Source organism: Alnus glutinosa, chromosome 12 (genome assembly GCF_958979055.1).
Source record: "Alnus glutinosa chromosome 12, dhAlnGlut1.1, whole genome shotgun sequence".
Taxonomy (NCBI): Eukaryota; Viridiplantae; Streptophyta; class Magnoliopsida; order Fagales; family Betulaceae; genus Alnus; species Alnus glutinosa.
Genome location: NC_084897.1, coordinates 20,230,570 through 20,252,877, shown reverse-complemented (window position 1 = coordinate 20,252,877; position 22,308 = coordinate 20,230,570). Strand labels below are relative to the sequence as shown.

General features: G+C 36.7%; 2 protein-coding genes across 3 annotated transcripts; both read left to right on the top strand.

Annotated features, from left to right (window-relative positions):
• The first annotated feature begins 1,426 nt into the window (after positions 1-1,426).
• On the top strand, positions 1,427-11,985 carry LOC133852789 (autophagy-related protein 18h). Of its 2 annotated transcripts, none has more exons than XM_062289548.1 (9): positions 1,427-1,913; positions 2,650-3,108; positions 3,449-3,889; positions 4,224-4,469; positions 4,556-5,356; positions 5,438-5,613; positions 10,327-10,457; positions 10,548-11,081; positions 11,705-11,985. In XM_062289548.1, the coding sequence occupies exons 1-9, from the start codon at positions 1,755-1,757 to the stop codon at positions 11,707-11,709; spliced, it is 2,952 nt and encodes a 983-aa protein (XP_062145532.1). In that variant the 5' UTR covers positions 1,427-1,754; the 3' UTR covers positions 11,710-11,985. The 2 variants fall into 2 exon arrangements, with proteins under 2 accessions (XP_062145532.1, XP_062145533.1); XM_062289549.1 differs by having other exon boundaries at positions 1,430-1,913; positions 10,327-10,454.
• Positions 11,986-19,544: 7,559 nt separating this feature from the next.
• LOC133852446 (histidine-containing phosphotransfer protein 1-like) lies at positions 19,545-21,578 on the top strand. The gene is made up of 6 exons (XM_062289206.1): positions 19,545-19,757; positions 19,915-20,045; positions 20,230-20,298; positions 21,012-21,083; positions 21,175-21,247; positions 21,334-21,578. Exons 1-6 carry the CDS (start codon positions 19,695-19,697, stop codon positions 21,376-21,378), a joined length of 453 nt encoding a protein of 150 aa, XP_062145190.1. The 5' UTR covers positions 19,545-19,694; the 3' UTR covers positions 21,379-21,578.
• The last annotated feature ends 730 nt before the right edge of the window (positions 21,579-22,308 follow it).

Below are 22,308 nucleotides of genomic sequence, written 5' to 3'. Positions count from 1 at the left end.
CGAATAAGGATTTACTGTAATTAGAGCATTAGCAGCAGATTCTTTTTGATTTTTTCTAAATTTAGGGAACAAAATTACTCTATCCAAATACACTTCATAATAACTTCTCTTATCTTTCTCTATACAATTAAAATATTATTTCTTTATAAAATACAAGTTCTTTACCTATCCTCACATTATTTTACAAAATCCGAACACAATTTCTATTGAAAGGCAAAAAGATGAGAGAAGAGAGATATTTTATGTGAAAATAATGTATATGGAAGTTAAAGTGGTGCGGTAGCATTCCTAATGTTTAGGGAAGTAATAGGGAGGGTACAAGGAAATTGTTGTTAGTGCCCACTTGCTTGAATTGTTAACAATGTGGGGCAGGTAACGTGAGAAAACACACATGGGATCCTTTTATCCAAATAAGTAATTGGACAGTCCAAAATTTATTTAAACTAGTGGGTTTTATCTTTGGACTTTCTCACATTACCGGCTCGAATTGCTATGAATTCTGATGTAAAAAACCGTAATAAGACCATGTTAAAAAAGGGTGCAAAGTCCCACAAGCAGGTGGTATATTCTCTATTGCCAACTTTTAGTCATTATACTTTTCTTGCGGATTAGAAGGCAGAAAGAGGAAAAAAACAAAATGGAGTCGACAACCTTAGTGGCTCCAATCTAAAAAATTGTGTTACGTTGATATGATGGAAAAAAAACCATAGGATATAAAAATTCCCCTCCAATCAAATAATCTTGGATTAGTCTCTCTTTATCTCTCTCAATCAATCTTGTTTGGAAGGTGGCGATGGCAAATAATGCTTGAGCTTGCCCAAAATCAGAATTTTTTTTTTTATTATTATTTTTTAAATTAAATTAAATTAATTTTAATTTTTGGGATAAGTGTATCAAAATTTATTTCTTTTGTGCTTCGGCATCTCGTTTAAGATACTGATATTCCCCATCTCTTGTCGTGACGTAACCAAATCATACGCTTTGGAGTAAGTATTGGATGAAAAGACAGATTAACCCCTGCTCACACCGTTGTTGGTCATCATCCCCACAAAAAGACATTGCTCACCCAAAGGAGAAATCCTCTTAAGAGACGTGCCCAAAAAAGAAAATTATCCAAAGATATTGTTGCTATTTAGGCAGTCTACAACTAAACACCATTTCCATAATAATCAACTAAATTAATACATTTAGTAAATTATTACTTAACTTTAATGAACACTTTTTTCGTATGAGTCTTACAAATTTAATGGTTGATTTGAAAAAAAATAAAATAAAATAAAATAAAAGGAAAGAAAAGAAAAGAAAAGAAGAGGAAAAAAGAAACCCCCCAGGGACCTCATAGACATTTCACGAAACCTCCTAGGATCCCTCTGACATTTTCACAAGTTTTCGCTTCCACTGCAATTAACACCCAGCACAGACCCAACCCAACCCAACCCGAACTCAAAGAGAGAAAATAAAAACGGAGTTAAAAGGGGAAAAAGAAAAAGACAGCGACACGGAGAGAAGCGGCGAGATAGAGGAGGAAAAGAGAGAGAGAGAGAGAGAGATTTCGCATATAAAAAGGAAACCAACCGTCTCCGTAAAGGTCAAACCCAACCACCACCACCACCACCACTACCAAAACGCCACCGTTCTCTCTCCAACTCTTATGCTATATTCGATCCTCCACACTCGGGCGACTCTCGTCGTTGGGGCCCATTCCCGATATTCCGGTGACTCCTCGGTGGGAGGTAAACTTGAGTATTTGACTGATGAAGAGTCACGCCAACAAGGCCAACGGCAATGGCTTTATCCCTAATTCTCTGAAATTCATATCCTCCTGCATCAAAACCGCCTCGTCCGGTGTCCGGTCAGCCAGCGCCTCCGTTGCCGCCTCTATCTCCGGCGATAACCAGGACTACAAAGACCAGGTCCGCTTTTGAATTTATCGGATTTTTGTAATTGCTGTTCTTGAGTTTAGTGGTTATTGTGGTTTGAATTTCTCAGAGTTTGTTTGGAATTGGGGTTAGGAATACGTGTAAGTTCTGTTTGGCATCGGAGAAAGCTGAGGAAAGGAAAAGAGGGAAAATGAAAACTGAGAAGCTTTGTGGTTCAGTAATTGATTTTGTTTATGTGTTTGGCTGCTGAGAAAAGTGAGGGAAAGTGACGAATGTAGAGATGTGGATATATTTTTTTAGATGGATAGATTGCGTTCTCTCTATCTATGTATCTATCTAAAATTCAATATCCAAAGAGACGAAGGGCTCTTAAAATTTTCTGGCTGACATTTTATTTTTCTCTGTGTGTGTGTCTATATTCTGGGATGGTCATGGTTTTAATTTCTCAGAGTGTGAAGTAGATGTGAGCTTTGGGTGTAGAATGGAAATTTTGAAAGTCACAGAATAGTGAGAAGAGAATTAGTGTCTCTTCTTTGGCAACTGGTGATATGCTTACAGAATGAAAATGATGGTAGGGCAGAATGGGCTTTGTCATTTAATTGAGCTAATCTCCCATTTGTTCAATGTCTCCATAGGTTAATAATGACTCCCTTTTCTGCTTGTATTTTTCTTTCATGGGTTCATGTTGCTTTTTGCATGTAGACTCTTTATCATCTAATGCATTGTTTGTAATAGCATGATTTAATTGTTTTTTTTCCCTCCAAAACAGGTGTTATGGGCTGGCTTTGACAGATTAGAGCTTGGCCCCTCTGCCTTTAAACGTATTCTCTTACTCGGTTACTCCAATGGCTTTCAAGTCCTTGACGTTGAAGATGCCTCTAATGTCAGTGAAGTTGTTTCGAGGCGTGATGATCCTGTCACGTTTTTACAGATGCAGCCTCTCCCTGCAAAGTCTGAGGGTCGTGAAGGATTCAGAGCATCACATCCTTTACTCTTAGTTGTTGCGTGTGATGAATTGAAGAGCTCAGGACCTATGCAAAGTGCGAGAGATGGGTTGGTCAGAGATGGCTTTACTGAACCTCAAACAGGAAGCAATGTTAGCTCTCCTACAGCTGTTCGGTTTTACTCGCTAAGGTCTCACAATTATGTTCATGTTCTGAGATTCCGGTCAACTGTGTATATGGTTAGATGCAGTCCTCAAATAGTGGCTGTGGGCCTTGCAGCACAAGTAAGCATTGGTTTATTTCAAGTATCTATTTAAACTTATTTATAGTGTGCTTGTGATTGGAAGTAGATTTCTTTTATCCTCGACAAAATCTGACAGATTGAATGATTATTAACATCCAATAGATTTCCGTGTGGAATAATTCATTAAGTACCTCCAACAAACTTGGGGAATTAGATAGATGGTTGCTGAATTAGTGGTTGTTTGTAAAGACAGCTATCGGAGGAAAGCTATATTGTTTAGATGCAGAAATTATGTAATTTCTATTTAAGCTCATGAATGGAGTAATTTAAACTTTACTAGTGTCTCTCATTTTTTCTTTGAATATTTATTTTTCTGGCAGATATACTGCTTCGATGCTCTCACTCTTGAGAATAAGTTCAGTGTACTCACCTATCCTGTCCCTGAATTGGGAGGCCAAGGAATGATTGGGGTTAATATTGGCTATGGACCAATGGCCGTGGGCCCCAGGTGGTTAGCTTATGCCTCCAACAATCCATTGCTGTCAAACACAGGCCGCCTTAGTCCACAAAGTCTTACTCCGCCAGGCGTCAGTCCATCAACATCACCTGGCAGTGGAAGTGCAATGGCTCGATATGCCATGGAATCTAGTAAGCAGTTAGCTACTGGATTAATCAATCTGGGCGACATGGGGTACAAAACTTTTTCCAAATATTATCAAGAGCTCATACCTGATAGTTCTAATTCTCCTGTATCGTCAAACTCCAGCTGGAAAGTTGGTCGGATTGCATCACATTCATCAGAAACTGATAATGCTGGGATGGTTAGTTTTTTATATATTCTGAGAACCCTAGTATTCAATCTTCCACAATCTCATAGTTGCTGCACAACATTTTCAAAATGGAAATTAGACTATTTTTATTTTGTCTTACATAATTCATTTTGCAATGAGGTCTTTTAAGTTCAGCTTCCCATAGCTGAAAAAGGGCTCGATTGAGACAGTTAATTTTGCTCAATAGTTTGTGGGAATATTAATATATATTTCTTTAGGAGATTACTGAATATTAGAGGGATGTGCCGGATTTTTTATTTTTTGCTTCTTCTGCAACCATTAAAATCTGAGAATATATTCTTATGTAGTAAAACATTTATCGCAGGTTGTTGTTAAAGATTTTCTTTCCAGAGCTGTTGTATCACAATTTAGGGCCCATACTAGTCCAATCTCTGCTTTGTGTTTTGACCCAAGTGGGACACTTCTAGTTACTGCCTCAATTCATGGGAACAATATAAACATTTTCCGGATTATGCCATCCTGCTCACGAAACGGATCATTCAGTCAACCCCTTGATTGGGGTTCTTCTTTTGTGCACCTTTACAAGCTCCACCGTGGCATGACATCAGCTGTATGTTCATACCCTCTCCTTCTCCTGAAACTGTTGTGTTTTATATATTCATGATTGTTCTCTTTTCCATTGTGTTCATTATACAGGTGATACAAGACATTTGTTTTAGTTGCTATAGTCAGTGGATTGCCATTGTTTCTTCCAGGGGCACTTGCCATATTTTTGCTCTTTCCCCTTTTGGTGGTGAGACTGTTCTCCAAATACAGAACTCTGATGTTGATGGTCCTACCCTTTTGCCAGCTATATCTCTACCATGGTGGTCCACTTCATCTTTCATGATAAACCAGCAATCTTATTCTCCCCCACCACCACCACCAGTTACCCTCTCTGTGGTTAGCAGAATAAAAAATAGTAACTCTGGGTGGCTCAACCAAGTTAGTAACGCTGCATCTTCTGCAGCAGGAAAGGTCTCCATTCCATCTGGTGCTGTTGCTACTGTTTTTTATAGTTCTGTGCCTCATGATCTGCTACCTACTCACTTCAAAGCCAATGCTTTGGAGCACCTATTGGTTTACACCCCTTGTGGCCACACAATTCAATATAAACTACTCCCATCACTAGGAGGAGAGCCAAGTGAAGCTGCCTCGAGAACTGGGCAAGGTTCTTCTTTGCAGATACAAGATGAGGAGTTGCGAGTAAAAGTTGAACCTGTTCAATGGTGGGATGTTTGCCGAAGAAGTGATTGGCCAGAAAGAGAGGAATTCATTTCTGGGATTACTCCTGGCAGACAAGGAACTTCAGAGATAGTCATGGATACTTCGGATTTTGAGGATAATGATATTGGAAATAAGGAGTTCGCAAAGTCCAATGAGCGATCTCACTTATATCTCTCCAATGCAGAGGTGCAGATTAGCTCTGGGAGGATTCCAATCTGGCAAAAATCTAAGGTACTTGTTATGGATTTAATTGTGAGACACTCTCGTCACTGCTGGCAAGTATTTTTTATGATCCTTTCATTATTATTTTAGATATCTTTCTATGCGATGAGTCCTCTGGGAGCTAACGAGGAGAGTTTCATTGAAAATCATGCTGGTGGAGAGATTGAACTAGAGAAGGTTCCTGTTCATGAGATTGAAATTAAGCGGAGGGATTTATTGCCCGTTTTTGACCATTTCCTGAGGATTCAGTCCGATTGGGATGACAGGTAATTATCTTTGCATATCTGTGCTCAAGTGGTTATTAATTTCTAGAAATATGTATAAAATAATACCTGAACAATTAGCTGTTGATAGAAGAATTTATTTTTTAATTCCTTTTCTAGCAGGAAACAGATATTAATTTTCACTCACATTCCCTTTTCATATCATTTAAATAGCATCCTCTTGATCAGTGTTGTATTGGCCTCTATTGTTTTTATTGGTCTTATGTGGTATCGGTCCTTTTGATGAATTGTTACTGAAAACCAAAGCATTAGTTTATTATGTGAAGTATCCCATTGGACAATTACTATATCATAGAAAGTCTGTTTCCAGTTAATAACTAATAACAGAACCTTTGTTGTTTGGTTTGCATGAGTAGATTAGAATATTTGGTAGTTTAAAGCATTTCTAGCTAGAATGCATAAGGCTTTTACAGGAAAGCTACGTGCATGTTATATTCTTGTTAAGAAGCAAATACTCTTGGACATCTAAACATGCCCTATATGCATCTAGATTCTAGAACTTTAAAAACAATCCCTTGAATTTGATGCATGTTTGCCCATGTAATCGTAGTGGAAGAAGAACATGGTGGAGAATGGCAGTTATTTTAGTTATTGTTGGAATGAAACAATTTCTGGAGGCTCATAGTGGAGAAATAATATGGTGATTATTTTGGATACTGGACTAGTAGACCAAGTATTGACTTCTTCCAGTTGCCTGGATAAGAAAATAAAGAGTAGACTTTCTAGAGTCATTTGCAAGCTGGACATTGAGAAAGCTTATGACCATGTGAATTGAGAACTGTTCAAGATTATTTGTTGGGTAGTGTGATTTTGGCAAGAAATGAAAGTATTTTTTATTTTTTATTTTTATTTTTTTATTTTTTTATTTATTTTTATAGTATGCCAGTTCCAATTCATATTATTCGATTGCTAGGTTCATGTTCTCCAAACCGGAACCACTGATTTTCAAATTTCATTAACTGCAGAATTTAGTGAGCGGTGCCAAATCTTTCTATGGATTGCTTCTTTTGTCTCTTTCACTGTCAAAGTGCCTATGGTACCAGTTCATATGTTGTTACCCGAAGCTCATGTAGGCACCTACGGCATGATTCGTCAAATTAGTATGGATTTACAAAAATTAAAAAAAAAAAACAATTGTGATATTTACATTATATGAAGAATGAATAAGTTAACTAAGTAGCTTGTGAACAAGCTTGAGTTTGCTCCCAAGCTTAAACAAATTATCGAGCTCGGTGATAAGCCCAAGTTTGGCTCATGTTCAAAAATAAAATAAAATAAACAGAGCTTGAATATTCAATATTTCTGCTCGACTCGGCTCAATTACAGCCCTAGGCATATGGAAGAGTTTAAGATGTCTTAACTTCTTGTTTGCTCATGATACTATTCTATTGTGTGATGATTCTAACCAGTTTAAGTTTTATTAGATGAATCCTCTTGCGTTTTGAGGCAGTGTAGAGTAAACTTTCAGGAGGTTCACTTGTCTCCCTTGGTATCCACTTAAAAGGCGCGTGTGGTTTGGAATTCTATAATTGAGAGAGGAGAGAAGATTGGCTGGTTGGAAGATATTGTATCTTTTGAAGGATAGGAGACTTACTCTTTTGAAGAGTATTGTGTCTGTCTTTGGAAATATTTTATATCTCTTTTTTTTTTTTAGAATTATATTTTATTTCTCTTTTTACCTTGCCTATCCATGGTTCAAATAGAACTGAGAAGCTGCAGTGGGACTTTTTAAGGGTGGGGTTTGTGATGATAAATTTCACCCTGTGGACTAGAATGTGTTGTGTAGCCTTGTTAAAATTCGGGGTTTGTCTGTTAGGAAGTTGAATTACTTCAATAAAACAGTTTTAGGAAAATGGTTGTGGAGGTTTAACTTGGAGTGGTATCAATTAAGGACTAGTTGGGGCCACTAGACAACCAAGGAGGTACGAAAATTGCATGGAAGAGGTTTGTGGAAGCATAGTAGGAGTAGGTGTATTTTTGGTCAGGGTGTGCTGAATTTGCTGTAGGCAATGGTCGAAGGGTCTGTTTCTAGATAAGGATGTGGGGATTCAGCTTTAAAAGATGCCTTTCTTGAACTCTACTAGAAAAAGGATGCTTCAATATTGTAGTAGGGTAGTAGGGTTGAGAGGCAACTTGCTTTTGGAATCCTATTATTGTTTGAACCTTTCAGGACTGGGAATTGGAGTATATTGCTTCCCCTTTTGATTTGTTATTCTAATGCTTACCATCAGGAAGTGGGAAAGATAGAACGTGTTGGAATTGTTGCGGAGTGAAATATTTGAGGTTCCCTTTTTCTATAATGTTTTTTGAGCTTTGGCGATAGATGGTTTCTGATGGAGGAACAATTGGAAAGCTAAGGTTTCTAGAAAGGTCTGTGGGCTGCAGCTTGGGAAAAAATATTGACAGTAGACGCTTTTATCAGGCACCATTTTGATGAAGTAGGCTGGTGTTTTATGTTGAGAATTATGAGAAACACTAGTCATTTTCTCCTGCTTTGTTCGGTGGCTTGAGTGTTGTGGTCTCTCTCTCTTTTCTTTTTCTTTTTTATTTTTATTTTTTATAGATACTTGAAAAGAAATTACATTAAACTAGGATTGGGCAACCCAAAATAAACACAAGAACAAAACTGCACACAGGAAATGTTTCCGAAGATGTGGGCCTATTGATTCTTGGCACGAATGTCAAGAACTGAGGTCACCAATGAAGGTGGTAAATGGCATATATAAGGAATCCAAATGACCCAAACACCATGGGTAACCATTACAGAGAATACAAAGAGGATATATACAACAAAAAAACCAAAAATATAGAAATGCCCAAAAATACAATAGAGGAAAATAAAATCAACAAAGATAACGGGGTAGGAGGATGGGAGTCTCCATTGTCGGCGCGTGGCTTCTGGAGACCTCTCCCCACCCGTGAGAGCCGCACACAACCGAAAACCACCAACAGCAGAGGTGGTGGAGGGCGGAGAGGAGAGATGGCCTTGCACATGCCGGTGAAAGAGAAAAACTTTCTTGCGCGTGCAACCCACGCTTCGGGTAGTGGGTATTGGAATATGATGCGGCTGGTGTCGGTGGAAGCAGAGGACAACGGCAGTCACGGTGGAGAGGTGCGTGGCATGCGAAAACTGGCGGAGGTGCGTAAATCTAGATTCTAAATTTTCGATTTAAAAACCATGCTACAATTCGCAATAAACACAAAGGATGAAGGAGATGGCCGGTGATTGCTTTGTTGATGTACAAGAAAAGAAAGAAAATACAGTGGATCCAGATTAGTGCTAGAGCAAGCTTCAGCCAGATAAAGGCCTCATCAGAGGCAAGAAAGGGAGGGGGGGCAGGGGGGGACGCACAATGCTTCCCTCCTCCCAGGGTGGTTCAGCCGGAAGGCTGGTCAGGGATGGGAGTTTGGAGAGGAGAGTGTTTTTGCCTTAAGGTAATATCTCGATTTGTTGAAATATTTTTGCAATTATTTCTCCCTTTAACAGTGTTGTGGTCTCTTGTTTTCTCTTTATTTGGCATGTAGTGGCATAACGTCATAACCACTTTCCCAATAGAGCTCGGTTAAACAAGAGCAAGTTTCGAACCCCCAAACCGTAGGAAATTGGGGTACAAATCTTGGACCAATTAATTAGATGGAATTTAAACTTTTCTCCAATTCCACCCCACAAGGAATCTCGCTGAAGTTTCTTAGTACGGTTTGCAACTCCAATAGGAATGGGGAAGAGGGATAAAAAATAAGTGGGCCAGTTAGAAAGAGAACTTTTAATCAAAGTGAGCCTACCACCCTTAGGCAAATATAGCCTCTTCCAAGGAAAACAAGAAAGAAGAGTAATTAATCAACTCTCACCCAAAGCTTTGCAAACAAATTCTCAACTCAACCAACTTTGAGGCCCAGAAACAAAGTTCAGCAGATCAACTTCAAAGATCCCTCTTTCTCTTTCTTTCCAGTTGCTTTGAGAGGGCTTGCGAACCTCCAAATAACTTCTGCTCATTTCTTATCCCGGAAAACTAACCATAATATTTGGATACCAAAATCTCTGCTCTACTGAGCATTCTGTTGGTAATTCAGCCAACAGATGCTACTAACTTGCTCACTGCTTAAAGTATATCTTTGTTCAATATATCTTCTCCAGATTTTCAACAAGGCATCCGGTAATTTGTTGTTTTCAGACATTCCATGGAATGAACCAGGTCATCTAATTTATTTAAGTAGAATTTGGCATGGTTGATCTTGTTTCCCTTTGGATTCTGAGTGATTTATGTGTGTTGCATTATAAAGAATAGATATTAAGATCTCCTGAACTGACGCAGTTTGAAATTTGCGTTATGATTCCAGTGGTTTCATGTTTTAGATGGCTCCATTCTGAAAACTGAATATTGCCTATGAACAACATGAAAAATCAAGGCAACGCTCCAATCATGTTGTCCAGAAGTGTCATGCCCTGTAAAGCTTCAACCTGTATCCTACTTTCTTCTGGGGATGAGCTTTTCACAGCTTTCCAGGCTTGCTTTAGGACCCATTAAACTGGAAAACATCACATTTCACATATTATATGCTGAATTTCTCAACTTTCACACGTATGAGGTGTGGAGGCACCTATATGCCTGGATTATCTATCAAAATAATATCACCAAAATGATTTTTTCTTACATATGTTTACCACAAGCCTACTTGCTTGATTGTTTTGTGCAGGAGCATTGTTGGGGAAAGATGCTCAAGTTCATCTTCTGATTCTCATGCAGCTAAAGAAAAGGTCTCAGTAGTTGCTGATATTTGCCACTCTAAGTTGATATCACATGGTGCAGTTGAAAACTCAGATGGTAGTAAGATAAGGCTTTGAATGTGATAAGTTTTGATTCTTTGGAAATGAGTTGCTAATTAGTTTATTTATTTCCTGGCACTTTTTTTCTCAGGATTATCCAGGGAATCATATCCATCCATTGTCCAATCTCGGAATGAGAATAATATGGAGAAACAAGGGAGATCGGTTTTCTCATCACCCCTGCTGAATAGAAGCTCTATTAACAAAACTAGTATTTCAAATTCTGCCGAACAACCCACAACTGGGGTTTCTCTTGTTCGGGGTAGTAATATCACTAATAGTCTGTCCACTTTAACAAGTGACTCATTTCCTGCTGATAGAACTATTGTAAATGAAGTTCAGTCATCAAACAGTGGTGAGGTCAGTGAAGCTTCAAACATAAGCTCCAACCGTTCTGATTTGAGTATGAATATTCTTGATGAGGGATTAGTACATGACTCTCTAGACTTTGAGCAATTTTTTCAAGAGGGGTATCATAAAGCATCGCCTTTGAGTGACTGCCGTGATACAACTGAAGTTGTTACTGATGTGGACAGCAGCAGTAGTCCCTGTGACAGGGAGAAATCTGAGGAAGATGGTGACAATGATGACATGCTTGGTGGAATATTTGCCTTCTCAGAGGAAGGTATGCATTGAAACAATTTTTATTTATTTGACCAAATATGCTTTTGACCCTGCTATATTTGGAATTATTTTATCTGGATCATGTAGCACTTTCAAATGGAGCCTTTTACTAAGGCATCCATAATTAGATAAGGCGGAGCGTCCTTGGCTCAGCATTAGGATTATGAGATATTTTATAACCAGACAGGAAGGTTAACTTACGGCCCCTTTAAATATAGTATTGGACCATATGCCATAATACGATCAAGCGAAATTGTCTAGAAATGTGGTGTTTTTGTTGGAAGATTTACAAAACATTTCAAGGCTTTATATTATTTTTCTTGAGTTAGATGATATGTTTTTTTATGTGCATTTTAACATACATGTGACGATATACTTGCTTATTTCAAAATCTTATCTGAATTATTTGGATATTATTTCATTTCTGTTTCATTCCTTTGTTGAATTATTGCCTTTTCTATTACATGGATTATAACTTTACGGAGATATGTTGCTTCTGTGAACATGGTTATGACTTTGTGAATTGCACTGCAATAATGGGTTCTGAAACTCCATATATAGCATGCATTTTAACGTTTTATTAGGTGGAACCCTACCCAATTAATGTTATTATTTCTGTTACAGGTTGATTTGTGCCTTACTGTGTCTAATTTGTGCTGAACGGATGCATTCAGAATGTTGTGTAATGACTGGCCATAGCTCAGCCTAATGGAGGATGAGATTCTAATGGAGAAAATGGAGGTTATTTCCTTTCGACAATTGAATAGCTACTGACTGATTGATACAAATGAAATGATCTTGGCTCATTAAAGTGTTGCTGTTGCAAATGCCTGGTTTCATCTCTTCTAATCCCATGTACATGTTGTAAATTGAAATTCAATAGTACAAATGATTTGTGTGGACGAGTTCTTTCTATGCTGTGTAACATTATTCATTCTTCAAAGAAAAAGAAAAAAAAAGAAATAAAGGAAAATGAAAGAGAGCATATTACTGTACAAAATGCATTCCTTGTCGGACCTATTCAAAGCGACTGTATCCAAACTTGTTAGTTTGGATGAACTCTCTCTCATTTATGTGGTGCAGGAACAGTGTATTGCTTGGAGGACTCTTGAGCTTCTTCATCATTAAAATTACTCCTGTGATATAGAACAGAAGCTTTGAAATAAAAACAAAAGATGTGATATCAAATATAATATAGGAAAATTTCGGGAATGCGGAATTTTTAATGGTATAATAGAAGGGCAGGATTTGTATAATAGATTTTTTTTTTTTTTTTTTTTTTTTTTTTTTTTTTTTTTTTTTGGGTTGTTTGATAGCTATTTAATAGAAGGGTGATTTGGGGCTCTTCTAAGTTGGATTTTATGAAATAAAATAGGGATAACTTCGTAAAAGCGTATCGAAGTATCGGCCGTTTTGAAAAAACAGTATTGAACTTTCAAACGTCTCACATTATAGTATTCAAGTTTTCAAACGTTTTAATAAAAGCTAATCCGTTAAGATTTGCTGTTAAATTTAGTCAAAAATTTTTAAAACGAAATTGTTTCCCGTCGAGATTCAGTGGGAGCTAGTCACGTACTCCAATATTGTTGAAGTCAATATTAGTTGGAGAAGCAATGACTAATGAGCTAAAAGAAATTGTATAAGAAAAGTATTTGGTTAGAATGATGCATAGTGCGTACGTACGTACCTCGTGAGTGAATCTCTTCTATTTTCTTTATGAAATGTTTTTTGATTCAGGATTTGGCGAAAGTGTTTCCCCACGAAATTCGCTTCTATGTATGTGAATGTATAGCTTGTATCAAATGGGGCATATATAGCTTAATTACCGTGGAGGGCCGGGGACCATTTTATTATTCATTTGAGAATTGAGAGCAACAGCTAGCCTCTCCATAGCCCATGCACGTGCAGCTTCCAGTCTCTCCACAGCCATGTGCAGCTTTACACGGCCTACTTTCTGGTGGTGCAGGATGCATAAGAGTACTGATCGAGGCAGAAGTACTTGTGTGTAATTATTGTTAATGGATTAACATGGAGATTGATGAGATCTATATGTTTGTTTTATATATTACAACCATGCACTAAGAGTACTCTAAGATATATATATATATATATATATATATATATATATATATATATATATATATATATATATATGGGAGGCCTTTGTTGATGTAGTTTGATGAGTTTATTGCACTCCAAGAGGGATTAGAATCAATTTTGAAATCTGTAGTATTTAACAAAATGTGGAAAATAGAGGATAATTCTAATTTGGAAATTAAATTGTTTTACTTATAAATTATTATGTTATTTTCTATACCACCCCCTAGCTGGCCAGATGATTTAGCTTTTTACTTTACTATTCTTTGTATCTATATTTTTATTTATTTACGTAAGTTTAAACCTCCACATCAAAAAAATAAAAAAAAATCTGAGTTCTGTTGGTCTTGAATCTAAGGATTGGTGGTCGGGATTGTCACTTCCATCAAATAATTGTGACATAAAAATATGATTTCTAGTGAGAAATTTATCCTCTACCGACAAAATAAATGGGTGGGGTACGGTCAAGCATGTTTGTTTGGTAGTTTGTTATTCAAAATTTTGGTAAGAACCGATAAAAAACCCGTCAAAACATGAAGGCTGTGATGTACAATTGTTGTGGGTAGTGACAAAGAACATTCATGCAAAGTTTGTTGAGGGACTCTGTTCATTCATGGCTGTGGATACCCGATATCCCAGACCTTTGTATTCTTCTGCGATGCCTCGGCAGTTGGCATCTACATTAATGGCTGAAATCTACGGAGTAGTATTATTTGGCCAATGGCCCCCACCTGGGTGCCCTGGCCTTTATATCAACGTACGTACAGAGAGATTGAATTTAATTACCCAAATGGCTCACAGATTCTTCTCTCTCAATCCATGCATTTCTCTTTCTTTCTGAAAATCTCTGCGCTGATCTACAGATATGTCGGCCGGCCGGCCCCCCTCTGTAGAACATAGAAAGTTGGTAGCTAGTGGCATGCTGCAGCATCCAATAAAGGCGGCGAGGCTAGCTGCAGGGTTTTGTCGTCTACGTACGCCTTGGGATGCATGTCTTACTCGAAGCATGCAGTTGAATAGTAGCATGGGTTCCAACAAAGTTGTAAAACAAATGCCCAAGTTGTTCTTAAGTGGTGACCCTACCTAAGTAGTAGAGTAGAGGCTCTCTCTCGCAGCAAAGGAAGCTGTAAAAATCAGCACTAGCCCTACACTGTCGGCGCCTTCGCCTTGAGGGGACTGGGAGATTCTTTATCGGTCATTCTTGTTAGTTAAAGGTAAAAGGAAGCACAAAAATGAGATGCTCCGAAGGGTGTTATAGTATGGCTTTTTTTAAGAAATTATTTGTCCCTACTAAAAAGGTATGCAAAGGGACTGAGGTTACAATAAATATTTCTTCAGAATAAAATGGTCGGAGTCCAATGTAACAATTTAGGAAAAAGCGCTAGCCAGATCTGTATGTGCTATCACCCCAAAATGACTAGTCAATTTGAAGCTTCCGTAGAATCCTTTATAAAAGCTCAATTTCAACTAGTGACTAGGTAATGTGAGACTTAGCACCCATGAGTATTTTTATAAACCACTCACTCTATATATATGAGTTATTTATTTCTTTGTAATATGAGACCGGAGTGTTACACCCATAATCCTCAGTTTGTTTAAATATTGCATTTTGCACAAACGAAAAAATAAACCAAAATACTCAGATTTTCTATTATAGCAAGAGATTGAGGCTTGAAATTTAAATACAGAAGGTATCAGAAAAAAGAACTAAAGAGTAAAGAAAAATTGTTATCTTTTTTTAATAACTGGACAACAATTATTTTTGTATTGTATTGAATAGCAGTTATTTATTAACTGCTAATCCAACCGTCCATAACTACTAAAATAACAGTCACAAACTGCTATTTCAACAAACACTTAATTGTCACCATCAGATCAAATAACTATCAATTATTATTTAATCATAATCATTAAATTGTTATTATTTAATTTCAACCGTTAGATCAAAGGTGATTTGACTTTACAGTTTACTTTAGTGATGTCCAGTAAATCCAACCACTGGATCTACCAAAGAAGCATTCTATAGTCTAAATCAAACCACCAGATCCAATGATCATGACCATCCAAAATTGAATGTTCATGATTAGATCGCTCTGAACGCCCTCAAGTGCCCCATTAGCACCCTGTACAGGCCACTGCCACACGTGCGCGCATGTGCGTCTGGTACTTCACACTGTACTGGAGTATACACATAAGTGCATACACCCAAACATTACTTTAAATGCTTAAAGAGTGTTGGACCTTATAAATATTATGTAACTACACTTTCTTCCTTTCTTTTTTCCATGTAGACTATCTTCATTTAATGCTCTTTAATACCTTCATTTTAAAACATTATATATATATATATATTAATTTTGAAATGCTTTAATAATTCTTAGTCTACAAAAAGCACATGTACCCACCAATTGGAGAATTGCCTCCATGAATTCTGATAGATACTCATAGTCTCTTCAGCTCTTTTGACAGCAAGACTGCCACTAAAATTAACAGGAATCAATGTGCTCGCAGCATTGCTCACTTGTTGCTACCACCAGTTTGACTGAAAGCTTTCTCACTGATTTGTATCCCTTATTAGTGCACTAGTAGTAGCTTCTCTTAAGCTTTTCCTCAATTTAGTGAACTAAATTAACTACTTGTTCCTTCACTATTTAAATGTATTCCACAATATCTTTCCTAATCTTTTTCCTATACCATTTAAATATTCTTTAAATTAAATGTTAGAGGACGTACAGAAAGATAAAAGATAAATCATTTAAATATTATTTCAAATAAATGCTAGAGGAATTAGAGAAAAAAGAGTTTTTTATTTATTATTTTATATTAAAATAATGTTAATTAAGGGAACCACTTTTCCTTCCATAGATCTATAAATTTTGGTTCTCTTGATATTTCCTTAGACCTTAGTTTAAGGAACAACAAGGGAATCTGATTCAAAAGTTTTTTAGCAGTTTTTTTTACATTTAGGGAAGGACATAAAATTGAAGGAATTGCTGCTGGTACTCTTTGATCTACAATCAAATGCAGATCTGGTTGTATTCTGTCTGGTACTATCTCATTTTTTTTTTTTTTTTTGACATTTGATGGTGGATTAGGGGTTTGGTTTGTAGCTTCAACACCATTTAATTTAGGGTTGGCCATGGTGGTGGGGGGGCATTAGCAGAGGGTTAACATCCACCAACATCAAAATGGACTCCTTAAGGGCCCAGACAAAAAAGGATTCGATAAGGATGGACAGCCTGCTCACCCTGTCTAGTTAGGCACGAAGCTTTTTATATTGTTTGTTTGAAAGTTGAGAGTTAACATTTTGAGAACACTTATATCCCAATATGAAAAACATCCATTCAACAAATCACTCCTTCTGTGCATGAATCTTTGAAGAAAGTTATTATCAAACTATAACAAATTTTGGTTACTTCAATCTAATTAGAACTCAACTAGGATTCATTGAAGTTTGCAGTTCAGGAAGTAAATAGTTGGGTAGGGGTGGGCATAAGAGGTGGTGGAAGAAAAAAAGAGCTTTTTCGCTTTTCACCACTGTTGAAATGACCTCCGACTCTTTTCTGACGAAGGTCATTTCCATCCGGTCTTTCCCTCTAAAATGTCGAAGGCAAAATCAAGCATTAATAATAAGTGAGACCCAATATGTGAAAATTTAATTGAAATAAGAGGTAAATTGACAGAAATAATTAAGGTTCAAACTCTGAATCTTTGACTTTGATACTATGTTAAATGACATCCGATTGATCTTTTCTGACAGCATGTTAAATCATTACTTATTTCAAAAATTTAAACTGATAAAAAAAAAATAACAAATTTAGTTATTTAATTAATATTCTAATATAAGCGCCGGATGAGACGAAGACGTGTCATCTTCGTCTTCGTCTTCTTCCCAGATCTGAGATGATATATATCTGCCTGTACATGCAGCCCTATATGTATAGTTGGGCAGGCAAGCTCAAATAATACAATGACTGTTCTGGGCCACAACAATTTTTCACTCTTATCGTCTATAATTGGAACCCTAAAAACCGTGGCCAATTACAAGCAAAAGTAATTCAGGAAAGAAAGCCGAACATCCTTTTTAAGGTTTCCCGAAAGTCTACATCTTTTCACTAACAAAAACCATTTTAATTTCAAAGGAAAGCTACAACACAGACGGCTTCATATTCACGCTAGGGCCCGCCAATTATATATTTCACCATTAAGCAATTATATTTGTAGAATTTAGTACAAAAATAACCAAATTTAATTAGCTTCTTTTTTTTCTTTTCTATCATTGGGCCCAAACATGATTATGCTTATCCAAAGTCTTTGGTTCCCACTAAGTTAAACATTGACAAAAGTTCCTAAGTGGGTTGGGAAAAAAGAACAAAAAAAAAAGTAAAAAGATGTATGTTTCCAAGTGATAATTACAAAAAGATTTTAAATAACGTGGCATCATTTACACCGTTAAATATAACAAAATAAAATTTTAACCCACTAAAAAAAAAAAAAGAGAGCCTATTGGCGTCATTTACTAAAAACGACCTTTAATAAAAAACGACGGAAATTAACGTCTTTTGTACAATAACCGCCGCATAAAAACGACCTTTGTACGATAACCGTGACAAAAAAAAAATAATAATAATAATAATTAATAGTATTGTTTGGAGCTAAAACGAGGCTAATGATTATTGGAAATGCCCGCTAATGTAGGTGGGGTGAAAGATTCCAACATCACGTAATAATTCGGGGGAAAAAGGAAGATTGGATATTTGGTCCGATATGGGTTGATGATCGAAAGAGTAGTAAGGTTGTGGGGGCAGATATATATATATATCACGCAGTAGTTGTCTCTTTTTTGAGTTCATGACTTAAAGCCAATCATCCAATCAAACGTCAACAGCACCCTAAACAACAAGAAGAAAAACAAAGAGCAGCAGCTATTTTTATAGAGAATCTTGGAAAGGTTGTTGGAAGGAAGCATTGGCGTGATCAATTGTGAAGGGATAAGGGTTAAAAAAAGGAGTTGGTAAAAAAAACCAAAACTAACTGGATATGATCTTTGAACAACATCGATCATTACCAACTTAATCTTTGCAGAAAAAGACGTTATGGATTTTCACCCTTTGTTGCTTAGGTGTGGCATCTGTATGTTTTTTCCACTCATTATCTTTGAGAGGAGAAAAATCTGTCAAAGGATTGATCTCAGAAATATATTGATCGATGTGACATGGCTTCGATCGAGTACTTCCATACCATTCCACACTGAGAATTAGGTACGTTGAAAATGTGGGTTTTGTTTGGCCCTTTTGTGTGCAATAGGCTCGGTATTTTCTTCTAAGCATTGAAATCTTGTCCCTTGAGGATATATAAAATTAATAAAGGGTTTACTGTTTTTTTAGCTGACGTGGTAAGGATCATTATCAAATTGCCGTCTCGGTTAAATAATAACACGTGTGATCTTTGTCTTGAGCCTAAATACCGACATTGTACTCCGGTTCGTGAATTTAATGGAGAGACACGTCAAGTTGACCTTTAAGAACGTGGCAACTGTTCAAGAGGCTTACTAATATTATTTAAAAATTAAGAATATTAAAGAAAATAAAATAAGGTTGGAAGCCACTCCTTTAGCCAAAATAAAGGTGACCGGCCACCTCCAAAGACCTTTAGGGTGGTTTCGACCATCTCCATTTGGCCATTTGAGGGTGGCCAGTGGCCGAACCACCCTCAATGTCCATAGGGGTGATTTTTCCATCCCAAAACTGGCCATTTGGGGAGTGACCGAGACCACCCCTGGCAGGCCATGTCAAGCCACCTTCATTATAAGGATCTCTTTAGCCAAAAAGAGAAAAGGGCAAAAAGAAAAAATCACTTGTTCTTCTTTGCTTCCTTATTGAGTTTGAGGTAGATGTTAGAATACATATTTTTCATATTAGATTGATACTAAAATATTTTCTATTTTTAGGTTTGATTGTAATCAAATCTTATTACTATATTTGTATTCACTCACCTATCACAATTTTCCTATAAATAGAATCTTTATATTGTAAATATAAATTCAAATTAATAAGATCACAATGTAGCCTTTAGAGCAATTCAGCGGATTTCGATCTATTTGCTTCCGATTTGCTCTCCATATTTTATATAAAAATTCTACAAATGTCTTGACATGCATTTAAATTGGTTTATAAAATTTTCGAATTGAAAAAAGAGAATAATGTGTAATTAAAGTGAAAAGAGGTTAAGGAGTACTTGAGAGAGAAGTAAAGAAAACGGAAACACAAGTGAAAAGAGTGCACTTACAAAAAAAAAAGAAAAAAGAAAAAAAGAAAAAAGAGTGCGACTTTATTTGCTGTATATATGCATATATAGTCGTCACCAGAGGCAGGAATCTGAGCGTTTTCTCCTCAGAGAGTAAAACTTATTACATCTCTTCCAGAGTTTTATTCTTTTCAAGGGGGAAAAAGGTTGAAAGAAAGACGAAATGAATCCTTAAGATCTGGAAGTGATTGCAAGAACTTGAGAAGTTGCAATGGATGGTGTGGTTCAGTTGCAGAAGCAGTTAGTTGACTATTCAGCCTCACTCTTTGATGAGGTCAGTACGACATGAACTATGCTCATTTCAGAGAAGCAGGAAAATAGATTAATTTTATCTGCCTTTGTTATGCTCTTATCTTCTACTCTCTCTCTCTCTCACTCTCTCTCTCTCTCCTGTGGCTTGTTGTTTATGATAAGTTCTTCTATGTGAAAAGGGAATTCTGGATGAGCAGTTTAACCAGCTTCAGCAGCTGCAAGATGAGAGCAACCCGGATTTTGTGGTTGAAGTTGTGTCTCTGTTCTTTGAGGATTCTGAGAGGCTTCTCAACGAACTGGGAAAAGCCCTGTAAGGACTAAGCTAGAACTAAGCTTTTCATCTTTCAACAATTCTCTTTTGTGTCTTGTTGATTTTTTTCTTTTTTCTTTTTATTCTTTCTGGGTATGGTTTTACGTTGAGAGTTTTGTGTTATTGTAGATGGGTTCTTCTTCTTCTTCTTCTTCTTCTTATTATTATTTTCTATCTTATTTAGGGAACAGCAAACTGTCGATTTTAAAAAGGTGGATGCACATGTTCACCAGTTGAAGGGTAGCAGCTCCAGGTAACTCTAGGTTTTACCTATTTTTAGTTTTTTTTCCCCACCCTTCAAGGCTCCTTTTGTTTGGATGAAAGTCATTTTCCAATTATTCAGTTGGTTAACTCCTTAGACAAGATCAAAGCAGTTGGTATTTTTTTTCTTGCATAGGTGGGTGATAGATTAGACTTGTTTCATACTAGGTACATATTGTTTCCACTTTCAGAGCCACTTTTGTCTAGCATGAGAAGAAACACATGTATCACTATAGTTGGTGCTTCAATGCTTCCAACTATTTCCTGTCACCGTTTATATACTTTACCCTGCTCCAAGCATATATATGCCCCATTGTTGGTACTGCTAGAAGCCACTTTTCTGATTTGATTACCACACTAATTATCTGATTACAACCAATCTCTTAAAAGGTAATTATCCTATTATAGAACCATATCATGTAATCTAACACCAATTAGGTGAATAAGTTAAAATCAGTTGATCCAGATCTGGAATACAATCCCAGAAAAAGAGAGTTTAAAGCCCATTTGGGCGATAATTCACTTACTGTTTATCAATGAGGCACAAAGGAACTAGTTAGTTCCAACACTCTTGCCCCACATGGAGGAAAACTCATTAACAGTATCACCTTGCCACAGTTTGTAATGAAACAAAAGAATCCTGCTATAGGAAAAAGGAAACTCTTCAACTAGATTTTCATTCGGAACCGGGTTCTTTCATGACAGTATTGGCGCACAGAGGGTTCAAAAACTCTGCATTGGCTTCAGAAATTACTGCGAGGAGCTGAATACTGAAGGGTAAGTTTTATATCTACGTATCTTAGAGTCAACTGCAATTTAATTTTATGGGAATGATTTGTGTTCTAATAGAGTAAGAGCCTTGGCATAGGTGTCTTAAATGTCTGCAACAAGTAAAGCATGAGTATTCTCTTGTGAAAACCAAGCTTGAAACTCTGTTCAAGGTAAGGAGAAGATCTTGCAGAGAACTTATATGGCTATTTCAGCTTCTTTATCTCCTAGCCTCATTTTTCTACTTGTTTGCTTGTAGCTTGAGCGACAACTTATTGCTGCCGGTGGTTCAATTCCTACGTAGTGAGATCAAGTAAAGCTATCTGAGGAAGAGACCATAATGGGGTTTTCGATTTTGTAAAAAATTTCTTTAATTTCTTTCTTCTATTAGTCTGTCTAAGTTGCTGAAGGATTCTATGAACTTTATAGAGCTAGAGCATGTTTCATATTCACTCTAAGAGCAATGATAAAGAATGTGAAGAAATCCTTCTTCTTTTGTCTCCATACTACAGCAAAGCTTATTCTTACTATAACTGTTCTGCAACGTCTACAAAAACAAAGGACAGTCTTGAAAAGGCCTATGGTTGTGGTCGCAAGCCTTGTCAAACATTCCTCCAGATGTATTCATGATTATAAACCTTGTATGGTACCTAGAAATCCCATTAGTTTGTGCAGAATTGTCCAGCACAATAATGGAGACCTGCTCTGTCATTCAGGCTGCCCCATTCAAGGCAAATATGCCTCTATTTTCTTTGGAAAAGACTGCATTTGAAAACGCTACCTAGAGCGACTCTCCTGCTGATGCTTTCAGATATTACTTCTTGTTCGATCCCTATAATTATATTCCAAAACAGGGTATTTCAGTCGCATGAGGTTACTCCAGCATTAGCATTAGATACCGTAAACTTCATTTCATTTTCATTTTCCTTCCCTTCTTTAGACTAAGGGAAAGCTACAGTGCTACCCAATATTTAGGGAAGCACTTTAGCTTCCCTTATGTTTATTTTATTAAAAAAAAAATGCTTTCTCTTTCCTCTTTCTTTCTCTTAGCATTGATTTAAAAGAATATTTAAATAGTATATAGAAATGACAAGGGAAGTTATTGTGAATTGTATTTGAATTAGAAAGTAAAAAGTAGTTTTTGGTTCCTTAAAAATTTAAGGAAAATTAAGGGAAACTAGTGCTAGTGTTAAATTACCACTTATCACAAAAGCTCAAGTAACGTGAGGTTACT